Below are 26,431 nucleotides of genomic sequence, written 5' to 3'. Positions count from 1 at the left end.
AGTGAATTCCACCACTCTTTCTTCCAGCTCCCTGATCCATCCCGCCTCATCTATTCTGCTACAGATTTCCTTCTAGTGTATTTTTCATTTCAGTTATTGTCTTCTACAACTCTGTCTGGCTGGTCTTTATATTTTCTAACTCTGTTAAAAACTTCTTGTAACTTCTCACTCTGTGCATCCATTCTTTCCCTGAGGTCTTGCATTATCTTTACAGTCATCATTCTAAATTCTTTCTTAGGTAGATTGCTTCCTTTCTCCACTTCACTTAGTTGATGCTTGGGGGTTTTATCTTGTTCCTCTGTCTGGAACATAATTTTTGCCATCTCATTTTGTCTAAATTTCTGTTTGAATTTTTGTGTATGTGGTAGGTTAGTTATGTTTCTCAGCCTTGGAGAAGTGGTCCTCTGCAAGGGATGTCCTCTGTGTCCCAGCAGTACACTCTCCTCTTGTCACCCAAGGGCCAGCACCCACCTGGTCCCAGAGCAGGTTCTGATAACTATGTGCAGACTCAGTTCCACAGACTGCGGGGTTGTAGTTTTCTTGCTTCTGGTGTCTACCTGGTGGGCAGGGCTGAGTCAAGCGGCAAGGTGGCTGTGGGATCAGGAAGTCTTTAGGCAGCCTATCTGCTAATAGTGGGGCTGTGTTCCTGCCCTGTTGCTTGGCCTGAGGCATCGCAGGACTATAGGCTGTTGGGTGGAGCCAGGTCTTGGTGGTAATGACCCAAGCAAGATGTCAGCTGCCAGTGAGAGTTCACAGATGAATACACCCCAATATCTCTGCCAACAGTGTTGACGTCCTCAGGGTCAGCCGCAGTCACTGCCCGCTTCCCAAAGAGACCCTCCAAGACCAACAGGTAGGTCTGGTCCAGGTTCCTAAGAAGTCACTGCTTCTGCCCTAGGTTCTGGTGCATGTGAGACCTTATATGCACCCTCCAAGAGTGAAGTCTCTGTTTCCCTCAGTCCTATGGAGCTCCAGAAATGAAGAGCCAAATGCTCCAGGTGCTCCCCCTTCAGATGCCAGATCCCCAGGATGGGTAGCCTAACTTGGAGCTCAGAACTCTTACTCCTGTGGGAGAACTTCTGCAATATAATTATTCTCCAGTTTGTGGGCTGCCGTCCTGGGGAGTATGGGATTTGATTATATCAAAAGTGTGCCTCTCCTATCATCTTGTGGCTTCTTCCTTGTCTTTGGATGTAAAGTATCTTTTTGGCAGGTTCCAGTCTTTTTCACTGATGATTGTTCAGCAGTGAGTAGTGATTTTGGTGTGTTCATGAGACAGGGTGAACTCAAGATCCTTCTATTGTGCCATCTTACCTCCCATCCTCTGAATTCTTACTTTCTTACAACTTTTCTTTCAGGATTTTGGCAAATAAGTCTGCTTTATTTTGCACAATTTTTGCTAAAATTGGGAGCACAACTATATACAAAGTAAGCATACAGTATAAAATATATCAAGGATGGGAGTTTTCAATACATACCAAGGTAGAATGGAAAGTCAGAACAAGAAAGACTTACTCTACAAAAAAAGGCATTTAGAAGTACGTGAATAAACGTTTATTGCCCTCTTGGTTCAATCCTCTCCCCGTTGCTGGCTTCCAGAAATCCTCATTTTCATCATAAAAAAAACTTATAAAATGTAAATGAAAAGGCTTGTTTTAAGTTTACCACATAAAATTAAGTGTCATAAATCCGACTTTTCCCTTTACATGTTTTTCTCACTTGAACACTATAACTGCTCAATGTAGTTTATCAATCTCTCTTTTCATAGAAAAAGGAACCAAGGTTCAGTACAATTATTTGTCCAAATTATTAAGCTGCAGAGCCAGCACTCCCACCCAGAGCAAGTTAGCAAAAATAGTAATTAAATCCCTCTAGGTCTGGTCTTGAATCTTCAGGATTTAAGAATTCCTTTTCCCCAATTTCAGCTCATTTCAAGAGCCAAGAAATTATCAAACGTTTGTTTAGGTTATCCTTAGGGTTCTTCCAACTTTAAGATTCCAGGATTCTAAAATCTCTAAGAAACTAGACAACTATTTACTGCCCTTTTTATTTGTTAGTTTTCTTAGAAACTAATGGTACTGGCTCCATTTCTGATATCCTTACTAATGAAAAATTTTTTTAAATTAAGCATATGAATATGTGTACCAAACAAGGGGAAAAAATCAGATATACTAGATTTTAGACAATTTTACAAATCTGTTATAATAATGTAGAGAAGGGAGCTGCCACCTCTCTTATAGTTTAAGAGCCACCTCTAGATCACCATTTCTCAAGGGTTCATGGTTATCTGTGACATTTCATTTTACTGCTTTCATTTCAATGATAATTTTTAAAAAATTAACACCCATGCAATTTCTGGAACAAATCAGTATCCATATTATAACTGAGTTCTGTGTTTTTCCAGTAGTCATGTATGAATGTGAGAGCTAGACAATAAAAAAGGCTGAGTGCAGAAGAATTGATGCTTTTGAACTGTGGTGCTGGAGAAGACTTGAGAGTCCCTTGAACAGCAAGATCAAACCAGTCAATCCTAAAGGAAATCAACTCTGAATATTCACTGGAAAGACTGATACTGAAGCTGAAGCTCCAATACTTTGGCCACCTGATGTGAAAAGCCAACTCACTGGAAAAGATCCTGATACTGGAAAAGATTGAGGGCAGAAGGAGAAGGGGCGACAGGATGAGATGGTTGGATGGCATCACTGACTCAATGGACATGAGTCTGAGTAAACTCCAAGAGTTGGCGATGGACAGGGAAGCCTGGCGTGCTGTAGTCCATGGGGTTGCAAAGAGTTGGACACAACTGAGCGACTGAACAACAACTGAGTTCTACCATACAATTTGGTGCCCAGTTTGTGGTCTGTATGTTTGCTGTATAAATAAAAGAAAGACAAGTAGGTTGCAATACAACAGGCAGATGACCTCAAAAGAATCTGTGCTGGAGCACTCAGTACCTTATCAAGTGTACTGGTGGATCTCATCTTTAACACAGCAACCTGATATGTACATTGAGCTATTTCTAGTCCCAATTCAAATTACCCATTTAAGAGATTTCAAAAACAATTCAAATGTTTTTTATATAACAGCTTCACTGAGATGTAATTCACATATCATACAATTCACTCCAAAAGTACAACTAATTTTTTTAGTATATTCAGTTATGTGACCATAACCATGATCAATTTTACAACAATTTCATCACCCCCCAAAAGAAACCCATTAGTAATCCCTCCCCATTTCCTCCCAAAACTTTCCCTGACCAAGCCTAGGCAACTACTAATCTATTTTTTGTCTCTATGGATTTGCCTATTCTGAATATTTCATATAAATGGAATCATATATGTAATCTTTTGTGCTTGGTTGCTTTCACTTAGCATAATGTTTCCAATGTTAACCTGTGTCACAGAATGTATCAGTACTTAATTTCTTTTTACATTATTCTACTGCATGGATATATTATACGTTTTATTTATCCATTTTTCAGTTGATGGTCATTTGGGTTGTTTTCCAATTTGGCTATCATGAATAATTTTGCTATGAAGATTCATATGGAAAATTTTTGTGTGAACATGTTTTTATTCTTTGGGGTATACATTTGAGAATAGAACTGATAAGATGATACAGTAACTGTGTTTTACCCTCTTGAGGAATTACCAGGCTATCTTCCAAAGTGGCCGCACCACTTTACAATCCCACCAGTAGTGCATGAGGGATCCAATTTCTCCCTATCCTCACTTTTTAAAATTACATCTTTTTAAAGACAGCCATCCTAGTAGGTATGAAGTGGTAATTCAGTGCAGTTTTGAGTTGCATAACCTGATGGCTAATAATGTTGAGCATCTTTTCATGTACTTATATGCCATTTGTACATCATTTTTGGAGAAATGCTTATTCAGATCATTGGCCCATTTTTAAATTTAGTTGTCTTTTTATTATTGAGTTGTAAGAATTTTTTACATATTCCAGATACAAGTCTCTTACCAGATAAAAGATTTGCATAAACTTTCTTCCATTCTGTATTATTTTCTTCTGAATAAGGCAACTCTAACTCTACTAAGTTACCAAATAATACCTCACTGAAATTGGTGTTCAAGGACTTCTGGCCAGTTTTAGATGAATATGAGATCTGATTATGATAAACTGCTTCACAATGCCTTCACATTATAAATACTACCTTGTATGATATTCTCTACGTTGCTATTATTAAAGCTAAAATATATACGTAGATTATGTATATTAGCGAATCCAAAGCTAAATCTTTCCACTATTCAGCTCAATATTTAGTTTAGTCACTCAGTTGTGTCCAATTCTTTGCAACCCCATGGACTGCAGTACACCAGACTCCCCTGCCCATCACCAACTCCCGGACCTTACTCAAACTCATGTCCATCAAGTTAGTGATGCCATCCAACCATCTCATCCTCTGTTGTCCCCTTCTCCTCCTGTCTTCAATCTTTCCCAGCATCAGCTATTATGCTCAATATGCTCATTTCAGTAAAACAACATCTCTACTACATAATATGAATTTTAATCTAATTTGGATTTTCTTAGGTTTTAGTGTGGTTAACATCTATATACTTATTCATAAGGGCTTCCCTGGTGGTTCAGAGGTAAAGAATCCACCTGCCAATGCAAGAGATGCAGTTTCAATCCCTGGGTCAGGAGGATCCCCTGGAGAAAGAAATGGCAACCCACTCCAGTATTCTTGCTTGGGAAATCCCATGGACAGAGGAGCCTGGCGGGCTACAGTCCACGGGATCACAAAAGTTGGACATGGCTTAGAGACTAAACAACTTACAAATAAAAATATAAATCCGTTGTAACAACGGACATAACACTGATAACCTAAATTGTACTAAATACCTGGTTCCTACCTACTTAATACATGGCAATCAAGACACATGAGATTGCTTAAGAAAACAATCTTGATTCAGCACATATATTTTTAAAAATTCCACTGACCTTACCATTGCTATTACTGAATTATTTGTAAATTTGTTTTGATTTTATAGTTAAGGGTCATCAGGTTCAATATAGGAGGGATAAGGATTACTTAGCTTTTTGTTTGAATACATTTAGAGTAATTACAATGAAAATAATTTACAAGTGTGAGGTGAGGGGAGTGTCCAGGTTTTTCCTTCAAATGCAATAAAGGCAACTCACTCCAGTATTCTTGCCTGGAGAATCCCATGGACAGAGGAGCCTGGTGGGCTACAATCCATAGCGTTGCAAACAGTCAGACACAACAGAAGTGACTTAGCATGCATGCAGAGTGAAAGGCATAGCTCTACTCAAAGGGAAGCTATTCTTAAGATAATTATGGGTCTCAGAGGAAATTTCTTCTCAGGATTTCTTATGCTGTTAATTAAGATAAGAGATTAGAGATGCAACACCAAGTAGTATCCTGTGATTAAAAGATCACTCAACATCCTTTAATGTGGACAATCATTTGTTCATGCTTATTTTCTACCTTTACCTGGTGGACTGATAAACTCTGTATCCTTATTTCCTTTTGAACAGAAAAATTACTAATTTAGTATCATAAATAATAAAAGAGATAATGGTACTTAATTGTCAGCAACAAAGGCCAGGCACATCAAATCATATTTTCCAAAAATCATACATAAAGAATCTTAGCTCTGGATAAAGAGTTTATAACAAAACAAACTGATCTCAGAAACCCAAGGATTGGTCTAATAGTACTTTTCAGACCCTTTTGCCCTCTATCCTGGGTAACAGCTAAATTTTACTGCCTCTATGGTTCCCTATGGCCATCAAATCATACTGCTTAAAGAAAATAATCTTGGTCTGGCACATATTGTATTTTTAGAAACCCATTGATTCTGCCACTGCTATTATTGAATATATTATCCCATAGTCAGCCTAAGAGTTAAAAAGAATGCAGGCAACACAAACCTTTGCACAAACCAAAGCAAAAAACATAAGAAGCTCTGAAATGTTCTGGGAATAAGTAATGAGAGAACTCCTAACAACAGCAAAGTAGATTAAGGACAACAGCAATCTCTATGATCAGGACCATACGGAGAACAACTTTCCCTCTGCTTTTAACCAAATAAATCCTAGGAACTGCAGTTTGATAAACTGTATTCTTTTTCTACAGTACACTCAACATCATCCAGCAAATTATGCATTAATACTAAGAAGCTAAATTCAATAAAAAAGTTGAGGTGTTTTTAAAAAAAATCCAAGGTGTCTAAAGAAGGAACATAAATTCTGCCTCTGTTTCTCTGGTTGAGACTTGGGCAAGCTACTCATCTTCTTGGCCCTAGGAAACTCATCTGAAATACTGAAATGAAATAGATATACCCTAAGCTTACTTACCTATCAGTTAACAGAAATAATGATAAAATTCTTCAGAAGCAAAGTTTTGCATAAATGCTTAAGAAACAAGCAAATCTATCAAATCCTTTCAGTTCAGTTCAGTTCAGTCACTCAGTCATGACCCACTCTTTGAGACCCCATGGACTGCAGCACGACAGGCCTCCCTGTCCATCACCAACTCCCAGAGTCCACCCAAACTCACGTCCATCGAGTCAGTGATGCCATCCAGCCATCTCATCCTCTGTTGTCCCCTTCTCCTCCTGCCCCCAATCCCTCCCAGCATCAGAGTCTTTTCCAATGAGTCAACTCCACATGAGGTGGCCAAAGTACTGGAGTTTCAGCTTCAGCATCATTCCTTCCAAAGAAATCCCAGGGCTGATCTCCTTCAGAATGGACTGGTTGGATCTCCTTGCAGTCCAAGGGACTCTCAAGACTCTTCTCCAACACCACAGTTCAAAAGCATCAATTCTTCGGCGCTCAGCCTGCTTCACAGTCCAACTCTCACATCCATACACGACCACAGGAAAAGCCATAGCCTTGACTAGACGGACCTTTGTTGGCAAAATAATGTCTCTGCTTTTCAATATGCTATATAGGTTGGTCATAACTTTCCTTCCAAGGAGTAAGCGTCTTTTAATTTCATGGCTGCAGTCACCATCTGCAGTGATTTTGGAGCCCAGAAAAATAAGGTCTGACACTGTTTCCACTGTTTCCCCATCTATTTCCCATGAAGTGATGGGACCAGATGCCATGATCTTAGTTTTCTGAATGTTGAGCTTTAAGCCAACTTTTTCACTCTCCTCTTTCACTTTCATCAAGAGGCTTTTGAGTTCCTCTTCACTTTCTGCCATAAGGGTGGTGTCATCTGCATATCTGAGGTTACTGATATTTCTCCCGGCAATCTTGATTGCAGCTTGTGCTTCTTCCAGCCCAGTGTTTCTCATGATGTACTCTGCATAGAAGTTAAATAAGCAGGGTGACAATATACAGCCTTGAAGTACTCCTTTTCCTATTTGGAGCCAGTCTGTTGTTCCATGTCCAGTTCTAACTGTTGCTTCCTGACCTGCATACAGGTTTCTCAAGAGGCAGGTCAGGTGGTCTGGTATTCCCATCTCTTTCAGAATTTTCCACAGTTTATTGTGATCCACACAGTCAAAGGCTTTGGCATAGTCAATAAAGCAGAAATAGATGTTTTTCTGGAACTCTCTTGCTTTTTCCATGATCTAGCGGATGTTGGCAATTTGATCTCTGGTTCCTCTGCCTTTTCTAAAACAAGCTTGAACATCTAGAAGTTCATGGTTCATGTATTGCTGAAGCCTGGCTTGGAGAATTTTGAGCATTACTTTACTAGCGTGTGAGATGAGTGCAATTGTGCGGTAGTTTGAGCATTCTTTGGCATTGCCTTTCTTTGGGATTGGAATGAAAACTGACCTTTTCAGTCCTGTGGCCACTGATGAGTTTTCAAAATTTGCTGGCATATTGAGTGCAGCACTTTCACAGCATCATCTTTCAGGATTTGGAATAGCTCAACTGGAATTCTATCACCTCCACTAGCTTTGTTCATAGTGATGCTTTCTAAGGCCCACTTGACTTCACATTCCAGGATGTCTGGCTCTAGGTGAGTGATCATACCATCGTGATTATCTGGGTCGTGAAGATCTTTTTTGTACAGTTCTTCTGTGTATTCCTGCCACCTCTTCTTAATATCTTCTGCTTCTGTCAGGTCCATACCATTTCTGTCCTTTATCAAGCCCATCTTTGCATGAAATGTTTCCTTAGTATCTCTAATTTCCTTGAAGAGATCTCTAGTCTTTCCCATTCTGTTGTTTTCCTCTTTTCTTTGCATTGATCTCTGAGGAAGGCTTTCTTATCTCTTCTTGCTAATCTTTGGAATTCTGCATTCAGATGCTTATATCTTTCCTTTTCTCCTTTGCTTTTTGCTTCTCTTCTTTTCACAGCTGTTTGTAAGGCCTCCTCAGACAGCCATTTTGCTTTTTTGCATTTCTTTTCCATGGGGATGGTCTTGATCCCGGTCTCCTGTACAATGTCACGAACCTCCGTCCATAGTTCATCAGGCACTCTATCAGATCTAGGCCCTTAAATCTATTTCTCACTTCCACTGTATAATCATAAAGGATTTGATTTAGGTCATACCTGAATGGTCTAGTGGTTTCAAACTTCCCTAAACGTCTGCAAAGGAAAATACTATACACTAGGCACCAATCAGCAAAGAAAGACAAAATGTCTTTATAATTAACCAGTTTTTGGTCCCACACCTCAGTGAAGAACTCTCATATGCTACACAGGAATTAGTGGTAACACCATTTCCCAGAGCAGATATGGCCTAAAACCAATGCAGGCTACATGGAGAAATACTGGGAGGAAAAACCAGACCAAAGTAAACTAATCAAGCTATAAGGGAACAGAGCTGATACAGGTCTCCTGCCTCAGTCCTGACTGCCATACAGAAGGGCATGTATTCCAAACGGAAAGATGACCAGGGGCTTTTAATACTCTGCATCATGAAAGAAACAGAACATCATTGTGTCAGCCTCCAAAAAGCAATGTGATTCCACTCTAGAATACAAAGCCCAGAATACCAGCGTTGTTCTTATCCTCCTGAGGGAGGCAGAAAATGCCTTGACCTTAACTCAGTTTGGTAAAGAAGGGGAAGAGGGAGACAGGATGAGAAAAAAGAGAAGAAACTGCAAAACACTGTGCTCCCTCAACTGGGCACTCCTCACAAAGGTTAAAATAAAGCACATAAGTTCAACAGAGAGGACTAATCTCTCTCCCCATGTGCCAATCTGCTTCTCAGCTCCGTCCACTTCTACCTGTGGCTGACCAAAGATACAGAAGGGAACAATATTCAGTAATACTTAAAAAACAAAAACAAAATTATACTAATGCTAATGAATTACAAAGACCAAAATTTTAAATTTATAAAAGAGCAGTTTAAGTTTTGGTATAAAATGGTAGAGAAAGAAACAGAAAAATCAAGTAACTGTTTAATATCATATCTAGTATAAGATATAGCATGAGAGTTAATTAAATTTTAACGATAAAATGGTAATGAGGACTGATCAAAGACATCAGGAACAGAGAACTGTGAGGCCAGAAAGACTTTCAGAAACTGTAACGTGCATCCTGGGCCTTCCTTCTTCTCTTCCTGGGATGTTCTGGGGTGCCCCATTCCTACGGCCCTGATTTTTATTTGTCACCTCCCCATTTCTCTGCAATCCTTCAGAGACAAATTTAAAGCCAATGATCTTCATGCTGCCAAATTTAATGGATACTTTGCTGTTTTCATCTTACTTAAACTTTGCAAAGGACAACTATTATTTTTGATTGTTCCACATTCATTCCCCCTGTTTAGGTAACAGGATCCACACTTTATTTGGGGATCTACCCCTCCCTCACTGGATACATTCTTGGTGGGACTGTAGAGTAAGGTGTTCTTTCCTATCCTAATGAACTGTTGGGCAGTCAACTGATTTGTTCATCAGATACTTTACCTTAGAACGTGAATTCTAAAAGAAGTAAGTAACTAAAAGGTAAAAACTGCTACAGCAACCTGTTCATTCTAGTACTGCAATTATCAGTCTCCCCCTGGGGCTGCTCAGATTTCTGTCCTTTTCAAAGCCAGGGCCTTCAGTATTTCCTTTGATCCTGTGAGCTGCCCACATCCTTGTCATAAACTCTTCTCCTCAAGTAAATTGGTCATTTGCAACCAGAGTCATAACTGATATTTTCCCTTAGAAGCATTGCCTCCTTCCACAAACACTTTACTCTCTTTTGCCTCTAAGATTGTCATTTTAATCCTACCTCATTGGCCACTCCTCCAGCCTTCTCTGATAACACCTATATTCCTCTTCAACTCACCTTCTAAATACTAATGTTCCTCAGGAGTTTGCAGGCCCTCTTCTCTTACTATATTATATTACCCTCCTAGTGTGAACGCATGGCTTTAAATGACATGGTCTCCAAAAAAAATTTTTTTAATTATTTATTTATTTTTAAATTTTATTTTTAAACTTTACAATATTGTATTAGTTTCTGCCAAATATCGAAATGAATCCACCACAGGTATACATGTGTTCCCCATCCTGAACCCTCCTCCCTCCCCATACCTATAGCCTAGATATGTCCTCTGAGCTACAAACTTGTATATATAATTGCTTATTTGACATCTCTACCTGATGTTTTGATATCTCAAATTTAACATATTCAAAATGAATTCTCTCCCAACCGTTTCCCATTATCCCCTGCCAGCCCCTCTGACCACTATCCTCCACTCAAGGGAAGGCCATCATTCACCCCATTTAGAAGTTACTTTTATAACTTCTTTCCTTTGCTCCCAGTATGCAGTCCAGCTACAAGTCTGGTCTTGAGTCTATCTCTAACCTACCTACTTCTACTGCCTCTACTCCACTCCAGGCCACCATCAACTGTTGCCTTAAAGTACCATTACTGCCTCCTAACTGGTCTCCCTGCTTCTATTCTTTGCCTCCCTTCATTCTGTTCTCTTTGCATCACTCAATATCATCTTAAACTATGAATTTTCGCATTTTCTTCACGTGGCTTCCCAATATATCTAGAAAAAATCCAAAATCCTTATCCAGTCCTATAAGGACATATGTGATACATTCCTGCTTCTCCAAAGACATTCCAGAGTTGTTCTCTATTACTTGCTCACCAAGCTCCAGCCAAATGGCTCTCCCTTAGTTCCTTGAACACATTTAGCTCTTTCCTATGCTAGTGATTTGCACGTGTCATTTCCTCTACCTAGGAATGCTTTCTCTTCCATTGATTAGCTGTTTTTTTATTCTTCAGGGCTCTGTTCAACCATCAACTCACATAAAAAGGTTATGTATGCCTGATCACTTTATCCCAGGAAGGTTCCCCATAACCCCAGTTTACTTTCTATCCATCCCTACTGTTTCCATTACAGCACCCATCACAATTTCGAATTCTTTTGTTTTTATATAGTATTCACTTTTTGTCTGGCTATCATAAAAAAGAGCAAGCTTGTTTACAAATTGTAAGCTCCATAAACAAGGACAAGAACTAGTCTGTCTTGTTCACTACTTTATCTCCTAGCACCCAGAACCCATCACCTGGTGCCTGGCAGAGTACTGTATGTAATTCACAAGGAATTTAGGTCTCCAAGAGTCATTTCTGATACTATGAAGCTCTGAGACTGTCTTTACTATGAGCTTTAAGGGCTTTTATGCAAGCTTCTCTGTAAGCAGCTAGTAGGCACTAAATAAATATTTGCATATTGAATGAATGACACCACAAATGATAAATGATACCCAAATTTTTGTCTCTATTACTAACCTCTCTCTGAACTCAAACTATTTCTAACTGCTTGCTAGGTATCCCCAAGTGGATGTTTATCTCAATTTTAACCATGTCCAAAATCCAGATTGTCATCTTCCCCACCAAACCTGTTCTTCTTCCCGTATTATCCATTTCAGTTATTGCCCAATTTTCCTCCCACTCAGCTACAAACTCTAGATCTTGAACAATCTCTCTCATCCTCCATATCTAAATAATCCCAGTGGTTCTGATTCCTCCAAATTTATTCCTACCATAATGTACTGTTTAGGTTTTTCATTATCTTTCAACTCCAACATGAAAACAAGCTTCTAACTGGCCACCTTGCCCTTAAAATTCCCCTTTCCAATCCATCTTTTATGCAGCCACTCTAGTTATCTTTCCAAAACACAGAGAAGTTTATGTCACTTCCCTTGCCCAAAGTTCAGTGCCTCAGAATTAACAGTCAAATCCCTAAGCGTGGCATTTTAAATATTCAACAGTATGTCCTCAAATACTGTTTCAGTTAAAGCATCCACTATACTCCTCAATGAATCCTTTTCTCCAGTACACACTGAATTGGCTACTAAATGAACATTCCAACCTATTTCAGTGTTCAAGATCTTTCCCTTGGGATAGTTCTTCAGTAATAAGACCCTCCAGTAATAAACGCTGCAATCCAGCTGTGATCTTTGAAATCCTTTCCTGTCTTCAAAATCTAACTCATATGCCATCCTCCATGAAGACTCATCTTTTCCCTCCAGTCAAAACAAATCTATCCTTCCCTGGTGTTCTCACAACACAGTTTAACCTCTCTTTAACAATTATCTCACCCTGCTTTGGGAGTTAGTCGTCTTTCAGCATGTTTTTCTCACTAGTTAAGATTCAGTGAATTTATTCATCCTCCCACTAACTCAGCATGGTGCTTGCACAAACTAAACATTTAGGAAATATTTACTGAATGAATAGGTAACCTTCTTCATTTACAGGGGGTGCGGGTGGGGGTGTCAAAGCTAGAGATTAAGTAATTTGCCAAAAACGAGATCTCTACTTAGCTTAGTTGACCTCACTTTGTCTCATACGAAGACAGTGGAATTTTTCACTCCCTAACAATAACAAAACGCCCCTGGTTTTATTTTAAAATATTTCTTTCATCCTCTTTACATATTAAATATGCTGCGTCGACCATTGGGTCAAAATGAGGAAGAAGTACAAATTCTTAACTTCAAAGTTAATATTTAACTTTGAATGAAGTTTAACAAATGAATCCTAAGTGCATTTCAGAGCCTCATGAGCAAGAGGGATAAACTTTAATAAACTAATTGAATTCTTTTCTCCGAAGAGACTTCAGAGGATAAATAGAAACTGCGAAACGAACACAGGCGGTAAACACTCACAGCTCCACACCCTCGCCTTCAAATGACACGCGAAGGAGAAACCGGCGGCCCAGCCCCTCCGAGTCGGCAGTCTTCCTTCTTCTAGTCCCAGAAAGTGGACATATGGAAAAAGAAGGTAGATCTGGGGCTGAAATATCCAGGGCAGAGTCGCCCTGGCATCATCGTTCCCCGATTACAACGGCCTAGTGAAGGGCCCCAAGGTTGGCGGGCGGGCCTCGCTGCGGGTACAGTCTGGGAGCCCCCGCCCAGGGCACTCGCTGACTCTAGCTTTCTCAGGTCGGTCTTGTCCCCATGTCCCTGGCCCCCAAACCAAGTAAAGGAGCGGAAACACCGGCCCCAGAAGCCCTCGAGGAGAAAAGCCGAAGCCGTAGGGCTTCAGATCCGCCGCTCCAGATCCGGGTGGGGTGCCCCGGGGGCGGTTTCCCGGTCCTCTCCGGGGACAAACTCGGCCCGCGCCCCCGAGAAGCCGGCGCTGACTTCCTCCCTCTCGGAGACCACCCAACCGAGCGGGTGTGGTCGGGACCACCCGAGAGCTCACCTTCTAGTCCCGGGCAGCAGTCCGTCAGTCAGTCGGTCCCGAATTCTGTCCACACAGAGCTTCTTCCGGCTCTTGCCGGAAGCAGTTCAAGCGCGGGACAGGAAGTTTGGCCGCCCCCACGCACACACCCACTCGCTTGCCTCCCAGCCCCGCGACCGTATAGCCGAAGAGGTTTCCCGCCCGGTGGCCTCAGGCCTGCGTGGGCCAAGCTGGTAGCGCAGGGCTTGGCTCTGTGAGGGTAGGATCTGCGCTCTCCCGCCTCCCACTCATTCCCTTTCGGCCTTTGTAGCTCCGTGGTCTGCGAAGCCCGAAAAAACGGGGTCAGTCAATTCTAGTCGTGACGTCACTGCTTCCCTGCTGCAACGGACGGGGTAGTTTTTCCTGTCAGCTGAGATCAGTACAGGTTGCAGTGGAGGCAAGCGAGAAAGAAAAGATCACTACTTAAACATTTATCAGAGTTCTCTCAGTGGAGAGGACTTGGAAGCTTAAGTGGAACTTAAGAAGGAACTTCCAGAATAGTTCTGCATTGCATACCGGGCGGGGTAAAAAAATTGAGACTCAGGTGTATAACTTTCTTTTTGAAATGTGGGTTCCCTAGTCTTCGTTCCGTCAGTACATTCGGATGTAAAGAGCTCTCGGATGTCCACAGGGGGCTAGAACCCTTGAGTTTCAGGCTTGATGCCACAATTTAGAGCTTTATGTGTCTGACTTGAGTTTTTGAGATTAGTAATTTTTGAATACTTGCTGGGTCCCAAAGGATGGAGAGACTCAGCTAAGATAGTGGTGTGCCAGCGTGCTCAGCCACGTCCAACTCTTTTGCGACCCCATGGACTGTAGCTCCCCCCCACCCCCCAGGCTTCTCCAGGCAAGAATACTGGATTGGGTTGCCATTTCCTTCGCCAGGGGATCTTCCCCACCCAGGGATCAAACCTGAATCGCCTGCATTAGCAGCCAGTTTCTTTACCACTGAGCCACCTGGGAATAAAAGCCCTTTTCTAAGAAGGGCGTTTTCAAGAATAGAGACAGAGTTGAAGAAACCAGTAGTTTCCTACACAAAGGATGGTGATTTGAAAAGAAGCAACACCTTTCAAGGGAAGGTTATTTCCTCCTTAGATAAGCTGAGTTTATCTATCCCAGGTGCCTATGGGGTTCTTGTTGTTCAGTCGCTCAGTTCTGTCAGATTCTCTGTGACCCCATGGGCTGCAGCACACCAGGCTTCCTGGTCCTTCACCATCTCCTGGAGTCCACTCAAACTCATGTCCATTTAGTCGGAGATGCCATCCAACCATCTCATCATCTGTTGTCCTCCTTCTGCCTTCAATCTTTCCCAGCATCAGAGTCTTTTGCAATGAGTCGGCTCTTCACATCAGTATTAGAGCTTCAGCATCAGTCCTTCCAATGAATGTTCAGAGTTGATTTCCTTTAGGATTGATTGGTTTGATTTCTTTGCTGTCCAAGGGACTCTCAAGAGTCTTCCCCAGCACCACAGTTGGAAAGTGTCAATTCTTCAGCACTCAGCCTTTTTTAATTGTCCAGCTCTCACATCCTTACATGACTACTAGAAAAACCATAGCTTTGACTATACAAACCTTTGTCAAAAGAGTGACATCTCTGCTTTTTAATATGCTGTCTAGGTTTGTCATAGCTGTTCTTCTAAAGAGAAAGTGGGATATTTACTTGGGAAGTGAAAGTGTTTGTCGCTTAGTTGTGTCTGACTCTGCAATCCCATGAACTATAGCCTGCCAGGCTCCTCTGTCCATGGAATTCTCCAGGCAGAATACTGGAGTGGGTTACCATTCCCTTCTCCAGGGGACCTTCTTGACCCAGGGATCGAACCCAGGGTCTCTTGCATTGCAGGCAGATTCCTTACTGTCTGAGCCACCAGGGAAGGGCCTACCTAGCTCAAGAGACTGGAAATAAGATAGATTTAGGAGTTATCAACACTTAGACAAGAGATGAAGCTCTCTATGGAGATGAAATGGAAAAGTATATACAACAGAAAGAGCTGAAGGCCACTGAGGTCAACTGGAGTGACTGATACAACACAGTTCGAATCTACACAAAAGCATACTACAGTTTGTAAACTGCTGACCATAAACCAGCACAACACTTAAAAAAAAACCCTCAATTTTACTGTATTAAAGGGTTGATTACAATGAATAAAACAAATGCTCTTATATAGAGATACATTAATAGGTCCTGAACATGCATGTTTACAACCATTTGTTACTTTTGCTCAGTCAGTTCTATCATTTTTGAAGTTGTATTTAAATCTTTTTCATCACTTAAAACTTGAAGTGATGTCTATACCTATTTCTCTTGAAATCTTTGTAACTATTTGATAGTATGCGCCTACTAACCTAAAATAAACATAGGCTTTTATCAATATAGATTTGGGTTTTTAGGCTATACTGTGGACTACTTGGCAAAACACAAATAGATCATCTTCTGTAGTAAGTCCCTCCATCAACCTAACCAGTCTCAGTTATTTAACTTATACTACTTCTGACACAAAGCCTCTATTCTACTCCAAAAACTGTTCCACAAGCTCTGAATTTCCCCCAACTCCTGCACACACACATACCCTGCCATTAAGTCCCTTTTCCATCAACACAATATGGAAACACTATCCTATTTATTCTTGCATCAAGCTACAGTTCAAGAATTACGTAAAGCATTTCCAAATGAATACATATTTGTAAGTGTCTTTTCAAGTATTCTATTTTAAACAAACATTATAAAGTTATAAAACTATTAAAAAATATTTTGTATGATCTATTAAAGTTACATTAAATCTCCAACAGTTTCTGAATATCTGATACAAATTTCATGTAATATTAGTTTTAGCAAAAGAAGGAAAAATAGGTCATGTTGACATCAATCTATTATAGTAAATAGTCATATAGGATGTAGAGTAAATATATGATATTGAAGATATAGGCGTGAATTATGTTGTGCAACTAAGAAAATATCACCTATTATCACATTTAAAGCAAAGCGATCTATACTCTTAAGGGTTTTTTAATGTATCGTGAAATCTTTCAGCAGAATGGAAAGAAATCCATGTATTTCCTTGATGAAGATGTTTATGGAGATTACAAAGAAGTATCTCCTGAAATGCAAACTATCTGCTTTCCGATGTTACCTCCTGTCATCATGGACTGGAATGCAGCTGGAAAGAAAAAAAAAAAACGAAGTTATCTGACAACATAATGTCACCATCATACATGTTTGTCAATAGACCAGGCACATATATGATTAATGTGAATAATTTCTTTGATGATTTTAAGTACTGAAGGAAACTTTCATGAAAAGAAACCGCTAGTAAAACTGCTACCAAAGTTACAGGACAAATCAACCCAATTAACATCTTAAAAATGTGTTTTTTACCCAAACTATAAATGTTTAATTGGCGTCTACATCCATGTTCAATGTTACAGAGTCTGAAAACTACAGCAAAATAAGTATGAGGATAAATGTCAGAAAAAACAATTGTAATAGCTTAAAAAATATTAGAAATCTAATCATAAAGTTTTACTAAGTAAGTAAAATGAACATCTATCATGTGAGTGAATTTTATATTTCAGTTTGGTAAACACATTAACCAAATACATTAGATCTTCTTCTTAAAAAGGAAAAATTAACAGTTTGATTTAATTCTCTTCATTTAAAATAAAAGATTGTTGAAATCTGTATGTTAGCCAAAAAAAAGAAGTCCAAATACTAAAAATCTGCTTAATGTAATCTTATGATTGATGACTTAGAACCATTCAATCTGAGAAAGTTACCTAGAGGCTAGATAACTTTCACAATTCTTAAAATTTTTAATAATTATTTACAAAAACAAAGAAATATTTTATAATTTGAAATGAGAAAAAAATAGCTCTTAAATACCACTAAGTTGAACTTTCATAGAGTTTAAGATATTTAAGGTTTCACAGGAAAGAAATGTGATTCAAAAGAGAAAAAAACAACTGAAAAGAATTAAAAGAAAAAAGACAATATTTGTGCTGAACAGATGTGTATAGTAAATGAATCTACATTCATCTTACCTCCCATGTTTTCCAATCCATTTATCATAGTCTCTTTGATCTATAAATCGAAATAGGTATATTTTATATTGTTCAGACTTCAGTGTTTCTACTTAATGGTTTACATTTTTGCAAAAGGCAGCAATATTATTTAGCACTTTCTGTCTAAAAATAGATATTTTTCATTTTATATAGCTAGATCAGAAAAGTTTCCTATCAATTGATTTTTTAAAATATTAATACAATCCTATTTTCCCACTGTCTAATCTTCAGTTATATGTCATATGCTGTATGCCCTCTTTTCAAAAAACAAACTATATAAGCACACATACACATACACCTTTGCCTATCATTTGCATGTTTCAAGAACATCCTAGGTCAGGGGTCTCTGGACCTCAGATTGATAATTGCTGATTTTCAACCACAAGAAGGGCAGGTTGTAGGGTGGTGGAGAGGTACTAAGAAATGCTTAAAAGATTTTTGAGAAAGAACAACTTCTAACACATAGTAATATTCCATAAATATTTGCTAATGAATATTACAATTTAGAAAAGACAAAAACCTATAATCTAAGAAAAGTAAAGTTTAATAAAATTTAAATAAAGGGAATGATGAGAAGGTTTCTCAATCAGGAGCATTATACTCCTCTGGGAGGTAAAGTTAATTTATGATATTCAGTATACTTTTATTTTACATAAATATTTATTATGAAACTAATATTAAACTCAAATAATACAAAAGCATATCAAGTAGCAGGAAGAATGATATTGATCAAGAATAGAAGCAAGTTCTACCTTTAGCTTTCCTTCTTTAAACCACTGACTCAGTTGGAGAATACCAAACTCAAATTTATCCTTATAATTTAACACCAGAAATCTTTCTCTGTAGTGGGGAAGAAAATGATAATGATCAGAGACTAGGGAGGGAAAAAGCTCATATCAAATCATTCCTGAATTCAAAAATGTGTTAATTACATAGAGTCTGGTCAAATACAGCTTTAGGTGCAATTACAAGCATACGTATCGTGCTGCTGCTGCTAAGTCGCTTCAGTCATGTCCGACTCTGTGCGACCCCATAGACAGCCTCCCACCAGGCTCCCCCATCCCTGGGATTCTCCAGGCAAGAACACTGGAGTGGGTCAAGCATACATATAGTGGAGTTCTATTGTTTTGTCTGCTCAGGATCGACAGTCCCATGTAGTATTAACAATGTGGTTTTACTTTGTAGGTTGCATCTTTCCCTACCCTCATGCGATGAAAGCCAGGCCAGTCTGAGCCAATACTTATCAGCTTTGGGACTTGATAAAACTGCAAGAAGAGAACTGTTCTCTTTTTGCTTGGATTGCTAACCTGGTGAAATGCAAGAGCAAAGATTACAGTCATCCTGTTGCTACTGCAAGAGGAGAGTCCGCAGGGAGCCACACCAACCCAGAAAAAAGCACAGCCCAGGGTGAAGAAAAACTGAGTCTGGACACCACTATGCAAACCTTTTACCCAGCCAAATCTAAGCCAGTACTAATATTGAACTTCTCAATACATGAACCAATAAATGTCTTTTGCACTTAAGCCAATATGAGTTGAATTTCTAACATTCACAAAAAAAAGATGGACTGAACAGGTGCATTTTTCAAAAAGTTTTCTGCCAGGGAGCTAGTTAACCAAAACCTAAATACTGAACCACCTTAAAATGTACATTTTCAAATTTTATATAATAGGAAACAATTATATATGAAGAACAATATATTTCCTATACATCTGTGATCTTTATTTTTTTACAGTCTAAAAGCAAAATACATCATTTTATTAATTTTTTGTATATTCTTTTTTTTTTTTTTTTTAATTTATTTTTACTTTACAATATTTGTATTGGTTCTGCCACACATCAGCATGAATCCGCCACGGGCGTATGCGTGTTCCCCATCCTGAACCCATCTGTGATCTTTAAACCTATTGAATCTGGTAATATGGGGAAAGTGTAGAACATACCTTGTGATGTTTCTTTCTTTCTGGATTGCTTCTATAGCAGGGGGTAGTGGAGGAGGATAAGGCACATCTTTGTTGTACTGAGAAATTTGACCACATAGGATGATGTGGCTGTTCTGATTCATCTGTTCAGAGAAAATTGATGATTATACCTTAAGATATATACCTTCCCTGTATTTAATGATCTTATGGCTGCCTCAATGAAAGCCTCCTTGATTCTAGTATTTAATCTTTTTTCTTAGTTTCCGTATCAGGGATTGAACCTATGCCCTCCGCAGTGAAAGTGCACAGTCCTAACAACACTGTGGATTAGGACTAAATACTATAAGGAATTCCCTATAGTATTTAATCCCTTAATGCCAATTAATTGATTTTGCTCTAAAGACTCACCCAGTATATGTATCAAAGAGTTTTAATTAGCTAGCAAATAAATCTACCCCAAAGGTTTTTCCAGTAGTCACGTATGGATGTGAGAGTTGGACTATAAAGAAAGCCGAGTGCCAAAGAGTTGATGCTTTTGAACTGTGGTGTTGGAGAAGACTCTTGAGAGTCCCTTGGACTGCAAAGAGATCCAACCAGTCCATCCTAAAGGAAATCAGTCCTGAATATTCATTTGAAGGACTGATGCTGAAGCTGAAACTCCAATACTTTGGCAACCTGATGCGAAGAGCTGACTCATTTGAAAAGACCCTGATGCTGGGAAAGATTGAAGGCAGGAGGAGAAGGGGATGACAGAGGATGAGATGGTTGGATGGCATCACCGACTCAATGGACATGAGTCTGAGTAAACTCTGGGAGTTGGCGATGGACAGGGAGGCCTGGTATGCTGCAGTCCATGGGGTCGCAGAGTCAGACACAACTGAGCGACTGAACTGAACTGAAAGGAATATAGAGGTAAAAAATAAGATTTTGGTAATCTGTAAAAGAATTTCATTAGTTGTCATTGTCATCATTGTTGCTACTTCATTATTGGTAGAGTATTTCTTTGGGTTTAAATAATTTAACCTCAGTTGAAAATAATTTTACATATAGTAAAGGACAATGTAGTGTCAATAGCTAATGTTGATAAATTATAAAGCTGTTGATTAAAATATTCAAATACCTGTAAACTATAAAAATCCTTTCCCAACCCAAAGTTAGAGGGCGATGGCTGAGAGCTGATGGTTAGAAATGAGTTAAAGCTTAGAACTTCACTTGTATAATACAACTGTAATTTTTCACAAAAATAAAGGTGAAAATATAACATTGCTAGAACTAAAACTAATGCTCATAGTGCAAATCTGCAAACAAATGGAAACAGCTTCATCAAGCTCTTCTGTATCACTTAATTAGAATACTGACCATCATGTTGTTTTTCACCATAAACCCTACAAGTTTATAAAGTTTTTTTTTTCTCACTATCAGTTAAAAAGATATCACATCAAATAAAATATAGCATTCAAATTTATAACCAAATCAGAAAACAACCTGACTTATCACTGTATCACTGATGTCACCACCAACATTGTCGAAGTAAACATCCACTCCAGCTGGGCATAATTTATGGAGTTGTTCTGCAACATTCCCCTCTTTATAATTAATTGCAGCATCGAAGCCCAATTCTGAGGTCAAAAAGAGGCACTTCTCAGGTGTTCCACAAATTCCCACGACTCTCGAACAGCCCAGCAAACGGCCAATCTAGGGGAGAAATTTTTGAAAATTAAACAACTTTCTCTTGTCACAATTTACGTGGAAAAATGTGAAAATATGAAAGATAATACAAGTACCTATATGAAAATATTCATCACAATTTAGGCTTTTGTAAGTCTTTTCAAGAAAGGTAATTTGAAACCAAAAGAACTGAGAACAGATATAACAGCATTTTTAAAAACATTAAGAGTGAATAAAATTAGACTTAGTTTGAAGGTTAAAAATCTCACAATTTAAAGATGAGCTCATAAAAGGAACACTCAAACCAAAAACATCTCTATCTTGCAATTCAATATTTTTTGGGCCTGTGAGGAACTAAAATCACTATTAAGATAAAATGTTTGTTTCTGTGGTTTCACACTTTGAAGGCTACTATTCATAAAATAATGTACTTTATAAAACTGTATCATAATGTTTATATCTCTGTTGCTGTTGTTTAGTAGTTAAGTCATGTCTGACTCTTTTGCAATCCCATGGACTGTAACTCGCCAGGCTCCTCTGCCCATGAGATTTCCTAGGCAAGAATACTGGAGTGGGTTGCCACTTCCTTCTCCAAGGGATCTTCCCAACCCATGGATTGAACCCATGTCTCTGCGTCTCCTGCACTGCAGGCAGATACTTTACCACTGAGTCACTTGGGAATATATTAACCTACCTCTAGAACCCAACAAGTGCTTTCTTATTTGAAGATATTTTTTAAATATAAATTTATTTTTTCAATTCATGGAATTCCAGACACGTACTCTGTGATTTTTTTCTCCTTCATACAGATTAGAGCAATGCTCCAGCATTTACCATGTCATTTTTGGTTAAAAGAGAATAAAATATAAAAAATCTACAACATTTTTCACATTGTTAGGAAGAGTCTAAGCATGCAATAATATCATTTCTACCAAATATATGTAAAATAACATTACAAATTTGTTCAACTGTATATTTTAAACTATATACACAGATCCAGAGATTCAGTTATGACCAGTTTTTTAGAAAATCAGATAATTCTCCAAAAGCTTACCTGCCCAGCCAAGGATCCACAAGCACCAGCAGCCCCACTAACAACCATTGTCTGATTAGATCCAGCAGTTATATGACCTTTTTCCTGTACCCCAATCAAGGAAGTCAAACCAGGCATCCCTATAGCTCCAAGAAAATATGAAAGGTGTCCATCCACAAGTTGTGGGTCTACCTAAAATAAAATATATACCTTTAAAAAAATAATATTAGGAATTTCTGTCTTAAGTCAACAAAGTAGAGACAACCTATGACTTCATGAATATGAACTCCCCAAATTCATATGTTAAAGACCTAACTCTTTCAGTGTGACTTTATTTGGAGATAGGGTTTTTAAGGAGATAATTAAGGTTAAAATGAGGGCATCAGGGAGGGGGCCTTAATCTGATAGGATTAAGGGCCTTAGAAGACAAAGGGCCACCAGAGATCTGTTTCTCCGAAGTTCACAGAAGAAAGGCTGGATGCTGTGTGAGGATACAGGGAGAACAGGGCCATCTGAAAGCCAGGAAGAGAGCCTCCAACAGAAACCAAATTTTCCAGCACCTTGACCTCAGACCTCTAGCCTCCAGAACTGTAAGAAAATAAATTTCTGCTGTAATAATAAATTTCATTCCATTGTATTTTGTAACAACAGTTCAAGCGGTTTAAGCGGACTATAAACAACCCAACATAAACAGTAAACCATTTTTCAGTCTTTCTTGCCAGTGTCTCAAATATATCAAAAGAGAAGAAACACTTTACAGGAAAACACTACACAAAATTAGAAGGTTTAAAAATCTCTGAGCAATTTCAGAGTAAACACTTATCTATATAAAAGTCAGCTCAAACTCTTTAACAGTTCTCGTTACTGATACTTCAAATGTTTCATGAAAATATAAGGAAGGTGTGATACAATTTCTTCTCGTTTAATTACAGAGTAAAATGAGGTCTCTCAGCTTTTCAGCATTTTACACTTATATGTTTAACAGGCCCAATCAATAGTTAATTGTACATCTCTTACATTTTCTGTCTGTTTTCTTATCTGTAACATTAAGGGAAAATGAAAAAAAAAATTATATAGAAACTCTCTACCATAAAAGTTTTATAATAATTTTAGAGATTAAAAATGTAACAAACCACCAAAAGTAATCAAGATTCACCACCTTGATTTGCAATTAAACTGCCACAAATAAAAAAATGGCAGTCTGTAATCAGTTTTAAATGGCTATCAGTCAAGTCTGATGTGTAGATAAAGGTAATGGAGATATTAAAGTCTACAATACACAGAAAGGTCTACAGTACAACATACAGAAATATGGTGGTTTGGTGGTTTAGTTGCTAAGTTGTGTCCGACTCTTGTGACGCCATGGACTGGAGCTTGCCAGGCTCCTCTGTCCAAGGGATTTTCCAGGCAAGAATACTGAAGTGGGTTGCCATTTCCTTCTCCAGACATAGAAATATATCCTGTAGGTAGCAGTTATCTATTAGTAAGGCCAGTAAAAAAAAAAAAACATCGTGAGATAAGTTGTGTTTAGTAAACATCATTTTTCTATCCTTTCTGAATTCCTCTTCCTCATTTGTAATACCTACTCCTCAAACATTTTTAAGCTCTCCCCAACTGCTCAATTTCCCATTATATCATTATGACAGGGAAAGCTAGAAACGCTGAATGTTTCTTTTTCACTTCCTACTAGAAATTTCTAGTTAAACATTGTATATTAGTACCATTGATAAAATGATTGTGTAATGTCTCCCATATCACTTGTATCTTAACACCCACCTTTAACTAACTGTAAGAATTTGTAATCATAAAAAATACTAAAATTGTACAAAGCTTTTTACAAAGCCTTAATCACATTTATTATAACTAAATTTAATTTAAATCAATTCTAATTTAATTAAATTTAACTTAATTCTCACATTCACTGGTGAGATAGCTATTGTTTTCATTTTGCACATGAGGAAACTGAGGTTAGAGACATACTGTAACTTCCTTGATGACAATTATTAGGCTGAATTACATGAAGCTGCCAGTTTTTGTAGGTCAAAGCAGACAAATACTGGTAATTTCACATGACTCAACCAAACAGTAGAAACCGAACTCAAGATTTCTGCCACAAGATAGAATTTCAAGCACAAACCAAATGGATTTCTTGAATCAAGTGGTAATTGCTCGTTGTTATTGTTCAGTCACGTAGATGTGTCCAACTCTGCAACCTCATGGACTGCAGCATGACAGGCTTTCCTGTCCTTCACTATCTCTGGAGTTTGCTCAGACTCACACCCATTGTGTCAATGATGCCACGCAACCATCTCATCCTCTGTCGGCCCCTTCTCCTTCTGCCCTCAATCTTTCCCAGCATGAGGGTATTTTCCAATGAGTCAGCTCTTTGCATCAAGTGGACCAAGTATTGGAGCTTTCTTAGGAAACCTTTCAAGCATTTTACTATAAAGGGCATTCTGGTTCTTAGTATAAAGCATTTTTTGATGCGTATAGCTCAGGTTTTATTTTATACATGTAAAATTTGAGAATTAAATATGGAAAACAACATCATTCATTGGCAATCTAAGAACTGTCATATATAGTTACAGCCAACAGTGGAAGAGGAATAAAGGCTTTTCACATTCTGGAAGCTATCTAAAAAGAAAACATATGCTTTTATTTTTCCCCTGACAGCAAATAAAACTGAACATCAAATGCACAAAGGAATAACAAGAGAGAAAAATCAGATCCTTTATATTGTACATCACCTTTTCAAGGATATTTCCATCCAGAATAACCTTGGTTTGCCAGGGCCAATAGAAGGAAGTCACAAAATCACCTTTCATAAAATTTGTGTGTTTGCTTTCTTCTATAATCCCAACACCTCCACCATCAACCACCTGAGACAGCTGCCAAGGTGTTATATAGTCACTGCCAGTGTCTTCATTCATTCTACAACGCTGAAAAAAGAAACATAGATTGGGATACTTCTGTCTGATAATACTGAACCAGTTTACTTATTCACCCAGTGATTAAAAGGAAGTATATAATTCAGTAATATTAAGTACAGTGTTAGCCAAACAAAACTCATCTTAATTTCTCTTTTCCTTTTAGTTATTTTTTATCCTGAAAAAAACAAGAAGTGAAATTCAAAAAGAATTTAATGAACCTCAAGCCTATTATATAGAATGAAATAAATAAGAAAGACAAATATCATATATTAATGCATATATATATATATATGTATGGAATCTAGAAAGATGGTACTGATGATCCTATTTAGGGGACAGCAAAGGAGACACAGATGTAAAGAACAGACTTACAGTCACAGTGCGGGAGGGAGAGGCTGGGATGACTTAAGAGAGTAGTACTGAAACATATATATTATGATATGTAAAACAGATAGCTAATGGGAATTTTCTGTAAGATGTAGGGAACCCAATGCCAGTGCTATGTGATAACCTGGAGGGATGGGATGAGGAGGGAGGTGGGAAGGAGGTTTAAGAAGGAGGGGACATACGTATACCTATGGCTGATTCATGTTGATGTATGGCAGAAGTCATCACAATATTGCAAAGTAATTATCTTCCAATTAAAAATAAAATAAAAATTTAAAAATAAAGTAAAAAAGAATTTAAGGAGCTTTCCTGGTGGCTCAGTGGTAAAGAATCTGCCTGCCAATGTAAGAGACAAGGGTTTGATCCTTGGTCCGAGAAGATTCCACATGCCATGGAGCAACTACGCCTGTGTGCCACAATTATTGAGCCTGTGCTCTAGCGCCCAGGAACAGCAACTATTGAGCCCACTTACCACAGCTGCTGAAGCCTTCAGCACCCTAGAGTCCGTGCTCCACTACAAGAGCGGCCACCGCAATGAGAAGCCTGTGTACTCCAGCAAACAGTAGACCAACACCCTGCCGCCCCACACAACTCCGCTCTGACCCTGCAACCAGAGAAAGCCTTTGGGCAGCAACAATGAGCCAGCACAGCCAAAAATGAATTAATAAATGATTTTTTAAAGTATTTGAGAGGATATGTGTAGCTTCTATGCAAATTCTATGCCCTTTAAAAAAAAAGAATTTACATTCTAAAATTAGATTGTGGTAAACAGACAACTTTGTGAGTGAATTAAAAACTATTGAAGTATACAGGACATGTGGA

General features: G+C 38.5%; 3 protein-coding genes across 7 annotated transcripts in view; 1 reads left to right on the top strand and 2 right to left on the bottom strand.

Annotated features, from left to right (window-relative positions):
* The window catches only part of ZNF410 (zinc finger protein 410), a 42,167-nt gene extending 28,438 nt beyond the window's left edge, over positions 1–13,729 (bottom strand). For 3 of the 4 annotated variants that reach the window (XM_019969209.2, XM_019969207.2, XM_019969210.2), the window contains exon 1: positions 13,597–13,728. The gene's annotated coding sequence lies outside the window, so the exon portion shown is untranslated. Of the gene's footprint in view, positions 1–13,058; positions 13,140–13,596 lie in introns of all 4 variants that reach the window. The other variant, XM_019969208.2, reaches the window with a different exon arrangement.
* On the top strand, positions 11,756–19,192 carry LOC109565339 (uncharacterized). The gene is made up of 3 exons (XM_070798063.1): positions 11,756–11,806; positions 13,144–13,834; positions 18,855–19,192. Exons 1-2 carry the CDS (start codon positions 11,756–11,758, stop codon positions 13,810–13,812), a joined length of 720 nt encoding a protein of 239 aa, XP_070654164.1. The 3' UTR covers positions 13,813–13,834; positions 18,855–19,192.
* Positions 15,707–26,431, bottom strand: part of PTGR2 (prostaglandin reductase 2) — a 21,536-nt gene continuing 10,811 nt past the window's right edge. For both annotated transcript variants that reach the window (XM_019969211.2, XM_070797856.1), the window contains exons 4-10: positions 25,040–25,231; positions 22,314–22,484; positions 21,077–21,286; positions 19,613–19,734; positions 18,422–18,509; positions 17,649–17,688; positions 15,707–16,768 (exon numbers count right to left, since the gene is read on the bottom strand). In XM_019969211.2, the coding sequence (XP_019824770.2) occupies positions 16,692–16,768; positions 17,649–17,688; positions 18,422–18,509; positions 19,613–19,734; positions 21,077–21,286; positions 22,314–22,484; positions 25,040–25,231 (900 nt within the window). In that variant the 3' untranslated portion in view covers positions 15,707–16,691. The remainder of the gene's footprint in view (positions 16,769–17,648; positions 17,689–18,421; positions 18,510–19,612; positions 19,735–21,076; positions 21,287–22,313; positions 22,485–25,039; positions 25,232–26,431) is intronic.

This window comes from Bos indicus, chromosome 10 (genome assembly GCF_029378745.1).
Source record: "Bos indicus isolate NIAB-ARS_2022 breed Sahiwal x Tharparkar chromosome 10, NIAB-ARS_B.indTharparkar_mat_pri_1.0, whole genome shotgun sequence".
In the NCBI taxonomy this organism is placed as follows: domain Eukaryota; kingdom Metazoa; phylum Chordata; class Mammalia; order Artiodactyla; family Bovidae; genus Bos; species Bos indicus.
The sequence above is the reverse complement of the archived record's forward strand: the minus strand, read 5'-3'. Positions and strand labels throughout refer to the sequence as shown.

What these genes read in the sequence shown, in the direction of transcription:
- LOC109565339 (XM_070798063.1), top strand. Translation starts at nt 11,756, where the DNA reads ATGTCCAAAATCCAGATTGTCATCTTCCCCACCAAACCTGTTCTTCTT. An exon ending in CCAAACCTGTTCTTCTTCCC is followed by an intron (nt 11,807 to 13,143) that starts GTATTATCCATT and finishes TCCTTCTTCTAG; the next exon opens with TCCCAGAAAGTGGACATATG.